General features: G+C 41.7%; 1 protein-coding gene across 1 annotated transcript; it reads right to left on the bottom strand.

The window, feature by feature from the left end:
* Positions 1 to 4096: 4096 nt before the first annotated feature.
* LOC125345601 (zinc finger protein 639-like) lies at positions 4097 to 4991 on the bottom strand. Its single transcript, XM_048337686.1, is given in 2 exon segments — positions 4097 to 4706; positions 4708 to 4991. Coding segments are annotated over 2 exon segments (894 nt in total).
* Positions 4992 to 6608: the final 1617 nt, after the last annotated feature.

The raw sequence follows: 6608 nt of genomic DNA, 5'->3' as shown, positions 1-6608 counted from the left end.
TGATTGACAAAAAGGATTCCAAATTTAGTGTCTGATATAGAGAAAAATGTAATTCTATGAAATTTCTATTACAGGCAGATAAATGATAGATCATGCACATTGCACTGTTTGTGGAGTTTTATACACAAAGCAATGATAAATGCATGCTAGTCTTCCCCATGTTGTTCTGCAAAGTCATGGCCTACATCTTCTGAGCCAGCCTGTCAAGCACCCTACCAAAGAGCCATGTGCGGCCACAGGGCTGACACCAGATGGAGCCCCAGCAGGGTTCGGTGAGGAGTTCCTCACACAACACATGCAATTCACTGTTTTGTTTGACTCTCACATTTCAGTCCCATTTCAGTCGCTCTTCAGTTTCCTTACCATGCCACGTTAGTTTCTTTCTTCTTTCTTCTAACAAACAGCTCTGTTAGTCTTCACCATGGTCATATTATCATTCCCATTTAGAGAGGAAATTGCAGGCCAAAGTTCAGCTTGTGAGGATCAAAATTTCTGCCCAGGCAGCCAGCAGCAAAAAGGGAATCCTGAATGAGGGGGGTGAGGATTAAAGAAAAGGAAAAATACAAGACAAAAGAAAAAAGACAAGAGAAAAAAGACAAGAGGCAAAGATGGGGTATGGGAGGTCTGCATCTCGAGATTGAAACTCAAGACTGCAGCCAAGTTTATTCTTAACTTCCATCTTATATGCAGTTTTGGAACCAGGGAATAGCATAGGGTTGTTAAAATTCAAGAACACAAAGAGGCTTTGAAGTTTGCAACATTTGATTACAGTAAACACAGGATAAGGTTGATTAACATAGGAATCTACTCCAGTGGACATAGCAAGGTGCAGACACAGTAAAGCAATTAAGGATAGTGGCTGTGAACAAATGTCCTTGCATCTAGCATATCCTGGAGGTAACAGCACAGCCAGAGGTGAGAATGAATTTAGCTGCAAGTTTGGCTCCTGACATTCTGGTGACATTGGCACAGCCAGAGGTCAGGATGAGCTTAGCTGCTAGCTAGGTTCCCTACAAGAATTAAGATTCCAACCCAGGTGGTTTGCCCTGCTATCGATCATCAGATGTAGTCCCTGTTTGAGCCTCTGGGATCATCAGGGCATTGGCAACCATAACGAGTGGTCCACTGTTGGTTCTTACTGGGTTCCTATCAAATGCAGTTGCTCAGTTTTGAAGAAAGCATGTGATTCAACATCTACTTCTCCACATAATCTGTAGTCCTGTAAGGAACGGGTGGAGAAGACAGCCCCAAATGCCGTCCTCTTACCTTAATCCACTGTCAACCATCTATGGAAAGAGTCTATAGACAGATATTTAGTCCCTGATGTTATAAGTGAGGGCTTCAAGTATGCAGACACCCATCTCTGGATGTTCTTTAGTGCTTTTTCCTTGCTTTCAAAAGGTCACTGTGAATACCACTACTCAGGACAACTTTCTGGAACTCTTAGGTAGAACCAAACTTTCATTTCTGTGGCTTTTCTTTAATATGCTTTGTATCTTCTATGAAATTTATGCTGCATTACAGAATTGGTGTATTGTTTTACATATTCATACCTTTAAAAGTTACTGAATGGGTTTTCTCTTAGAATCTATTTTTCTCTCACCAGCAGAAATTATAGGATAATTAACTTGAAGAAATTAGAGGCAAAGAGTTGAATAGTTTGTGAGCTAGCAGGGAAGAGGTTAAATAAGTAGCGTTTATGAGAGTGCAAGGTCGAGAAGAACACTGCCTTCCATCCTGGAATACGCTATTCTCTGTCTCTACCTAGACTTCTCCTGTTTTGTTTTGTTTTGTTTTGTTTTTTTTTTTTTTTTTTTTTTTTTGCTGAAAGTCCGTTTCAAGAACCATTGCTCCCATATAGCCCTTTTCTTTCTACCTCCAGATTTTACACATAGCTTACACCCCTTAGAGTTTCATTCAGTAATTGTTAACTAGTGCCTAGCAAAATTACTTAAATATTGCAATATGTAAAGATGAATTTTCTCAAATAAATACTTAACTCCATAGAGACAAGCAATTTGCCTCCTATAATTTTTCCCCCATTTATTTCTCATACCCTTGCTTTTCAACAGGAGTTGCTACTTGATTTACTGTTGAAAGCTGTCTCTAGAAACTCACAACCAGTTCTGTCACTGAAGGAAAATCATTATCAAAGTTGGTGCAAAGCTAAGATATTTTATGGATCACATTATAAGCCAACATTTTCCTATATTTCAAGCATCTAATTGGAGGTTCCTTTACTTATGATCAGGGAGATTCCAGCAATAGCATTCTCCTGTGGATATTTTCGTGGGTGAGTTGGACATAAACACTGTATGTTGAATTTTCCAAGAAGCCTTCTGGAAAGCCATTTCCTAAAACTCGGCACAAGAGCATTTCCTGCACTTCCCTCTTGGAAAGAAAAAGCCAAATCACAATCACAGCACACATTTCAAAAGACATATTGTTCCCATTCATTTTCTTTTGTTGTCATTATTGTTGTTTTTTAATTAGAAGTTTATTATCTTCAAGTACTTGTACAAAGGGCTTACAAGCAATAGGTTAGTTCATGAGTACAGTGTATCTTGATTGATATCACCCTTCTCTTCATTGTCCTCTATCTGGCCCAACCACACCCCTCCATTCAGTTTTCCTAGTTTTGTAGAGTGTGCATTGAATATCATGGCTGAATTCTCCCTGCTTCTTCTCTTCATTTGTTTACCCCCCCTTCTTGGCCTCCCCATGCATGTACCTGAAGAACCAGCTTCCTGGTATTGATTTGGTTAGAATATAAGTTAGTTGTTCACAAGTGTTATGCCATTTGACTTCTCCCATTTATACACCATACTTCAGTTCATAGGCTGGTGTCCATGTGCATATGACCTTGCATATGTTTACACAAATATTTATCAGTTGGATCTAACTTTCACATAATAGTCTCACAGACTTTTCTACTTGGGCTGGCTCTGAACCTCAGATCTTTGCCTCCTGAACGACTGTGATTACAGGTATGATCTACCACACTGGAGACCATGCTTTCTTGATCCATTCATTCCCTGAAAGGCATGTTGGCTGTTTTCATACCTTTCACCCTATTGTGAATAGTGCAGCAATGAACATGGTTGTGCAAGTGGCTTTCCCCTATCCTGAATTTTATTCTTTTGGATAAATGGTGAATTTAGGGTAGATGTCTTAGGTTTTTTAAGGAATCTCGAAATGCCTTTACAAAATGTTGTAACCAAAGGAGATGAATTTTCAAGTAATGAGAAATTAATATATTTTTTCATGTATGTGTGTGTGTGTACATAAAACTGAGTATCTCTGCGAGCTTCATAGGAAAGAAGAGGGCATTAGATGGGAAAGACTTAGAAGGAGAAGAGGGAGGAAAGAGAGAGTTAGGGGGGGCCAGTGTGTGATGAGATAAGCATCCACAGAGGAACTGCTCCATCTGTAACCCTCTGACTCAAGATGTGGCAGGAGGTCAGACAGTACCACAACACAACCATGACCTTCACGTCTGAACGACTCTGAGATACATACAGGAGATGCCTATAAAAGAATCTTTAACATGTATAATTTTAAAAAAACAACAAACAAGCAGTGTAATAGAATGAGTAGAAGATATCTCAGCTTCACGATGCTCCTCAGCCAGCAGCATTATACTTTATGTGGAGACCTGGGCAGGACAAACATCCACAAGCAGGTAATTTCACAGCTATGAACACTTAAGATCAGGGTCTCACTTCCCTGAGGTACATAAATGAAAGAAATAGTCTAGGTTGCATGAGAGCTACATTTTAGATATGTCTTGAAAAGCAGTTGACTGCCTATAAGATAATAGATTCAACTTAAAAGTTGAATCAGAGATCAGGAGTGAAGAGTTCCCACATTAGTTCCACAAGAATAATCTAAATGGCCGACGAAAAACTGAAGATGAAAATTGAGAGCCATGAGAAATTCCTGTCAACAGTCATGGCTGGAATCGCAAGAAGGGAGGAGATGTGCTTGTATGTGGCAGTTCTGGCAGGAGTTGACTCCTGTGGGCGATGATGGGCCCCCAGGGGACATAACCTGAGTCCGTCCTTTCTCTCTTTTAACCACTTTACCATCAGACATTTTATTGACTGCTTGAGGAGAACTGCACGTCACACTGCTCACACCAGTACAGGTGATCAATAAAGTGGATGTCTGCAATGTGCTGGCTGAGGTTCTCAAAAATCACCGTCTTATAGTCACAGTATTTACAAATATAGGCATCCTCGTTGTGTCGTTTGGCATGCTCAATCAGAAGCATGTTCATAGAGAAACTTTTCTTGCATATTCGACATACATTTGAATCAGTACATTTATGCTTCAGGATCAGATGCTGTTTTAAATCAGAAAAATATTTACTGTCGAAATCACAAAGTTCACATTTATAGAGACCACTGCTATTAGCTCTTATTAAAGGCCATTTCTGCTGGGTAGTCACATTCAAAGCCTGGCTTTTGTCAATAACTTTACAGAGTTTTTCCGGTGGTTCTTCATCAATTTGATCTGGGAGGCTTTCAGAGGAATTGTTTTCTGTCTCTATGTCATAATCCTCAGATATTGCATGCACTTCTACAGCAACAGGAAACTCTTCTGCAGAGTGAACTTCTACAGGACTCTCCTCTTGGGTTTGCTGGTGGAATGATTCAGGTGAGTCACATTCTTCATCACAAATTCCAGATTTTTCTGGAGGAAAGGTCTAGGATTCTAAGCATAGGACCAGGAACCAGGTAGTTCTGATGTCTGTTTCTGGCCTTGATTCCATCTGCAAATTTTGGCAAGTCATTTGATGTCTCAGTATGTGAATCGTCATCTTTGTTGTCAAAATATTTTAAGTCTTGCTGTCTCATCGAGCAGACGCTATAACAATGATCAGAAAAAATTCCATTGAATCCATCTGCAACTCTGCTTACTCCAGAGGAATCTGAATAAGGAGAAGGGTGTAAAGTCTTCCTTTTAATTTTTTTAGGATACTCATTCATATCTTTTCAACCTGGTATAATTCTTAATACTTCAGTGAGGAAAAATGAATTACAAAATGTTCCACAGATGGTAATAAAATGCCTCACCACACCACGGGCTCCGCCCGCCCAGGCGCAGTTCCTCCGTGGTGGTGGCGGCTTCTGGTGCCCCAGCGCGCGGGCCCCAGGGGCCTCGCAGAGGTGGGAGACGTGGCTCCTGCCTTCCCGCTGCCTTGGGCCTCCCGCGGGCCGGTGCCTCGGCCTCCGGCGCTCCCCACACCAGCTCCCCACCCCCCCAGCCGCTAGGCGCAGGCTGCATAAGCTGAGCTGGTTTCGCTGACGCTATGCCCTTATCGGTGCCTGTGCCATGCACCTCAGCTAAAGCGAGATCAGGCGGGACGCTGCGTGGGGGGTGGGGTGGGGGGGGAGGAGCGGGGGAGCGGGCTTTGGAGGCCCGACCAGGCCAAGTGCCGGCCCGGGTGACACCGCCAGCCTGCAGCCCCGGAGTCAGAGTTTTTGTTTTTGTTTTTATTATTGCCTTGTCTTTGCAGTATGCATTTGGGTAGAATTATAAGCAAGAATAGTACCAACTTCTGCTCTCTATTTCATTCTTGCTTAGGCCAAAAGACTATGTGTCAGGTAGACAAACTACAGGACTACAAAAATACCTACTAGACATGATGGTATGTTTGCTAGAACAAAATAAGAGGGATATCATGTAACATCGAGAAGAGGGGCTGGGAATATGGCCTAGTGGTAAAGAGCTCACCTCATATACATGAAGCCCTGGGTTCGATTCCTCAGCACCACATATATAGGGGAAAAAACCAGAAGTGGCGCTGTGGCTCAAGAAGCAGAGTGCTAGCCTTGAGCAAAAAGAAGCCAGGGACAGTGCTCAGGCCCTGAGTCCAAGCCCCACACCTGGTAACAAAAACAAAACAAATAAAGTCAAATTGAGAATATTCTTGGATATGTCATTAAGAATTTTAGACTCAATTCCTGTTTAGACCTAGTAATAAGCACATTCTCAGTAAATTGTTTTTCTCAACTTGCTTATTCATCCCAAGGACATTCTATAAATACTCTTCTACATTTTAAAATTTGTTTGCTGATCAAAACAAGTGACATATGACATTCAGGTTATAATAGCACCTACCTATAAGGATCTTTTGAAGGTTAAATGACAAGATGCACATACAGATACAAGAGAACCTGGAACATTGGTGGAAATATATTAGGAGTACTTATAATATTTCCAAGAAGATTTGCAGTTATCCGAGAATATTTCCTTCCATTCTGTCTACAACGTGCTCTCCTCCTGTAAAACAGATATCCACAAAGTAAAGGTTGTGGCTGACCCCTGTAATCCCAGCTACTTCGGAGGCTGAGATCTGAGAACCAACCATGGGAAAGAAGTATGTGAGACTCTTATCTCCAATTAATCACAGAAAAAGCCAGAAGTGGAGCTGTGGCTCCAGTGGTAGAGTGCTATCTTTGAACAAATAAAGGAACCCAGGGACAGCGCCCAGGCCCAGAGTTCAAAACCCAAGACTGGCACAAAAGCAGGGTACATGGGGGAGGCTGTAGCTACTCATTATGAATCATTTTTCTGTAATAATGAGTTCTCCTTGAAGTATC

This window comes from Perognathus longimembris, unplaced genomic scaffold, assembly GCF_023159225.1.
Source record: "Perognathus longimembris pacificus isolate PPM17 unplaced genomic scaffold, ASM2315922v1 HiC_scaffold_5933, whole genome shotgun sequence".
Lineage (NCBI taxonomy): Eukaryota > Metazoa > Chordata > Mammalia > Rodentia > Heteromyidae > Perognathus > Perognathus longimembris.
This window is presented reverse-complemented; position numbering and strand designations above follow the sequence as displayed.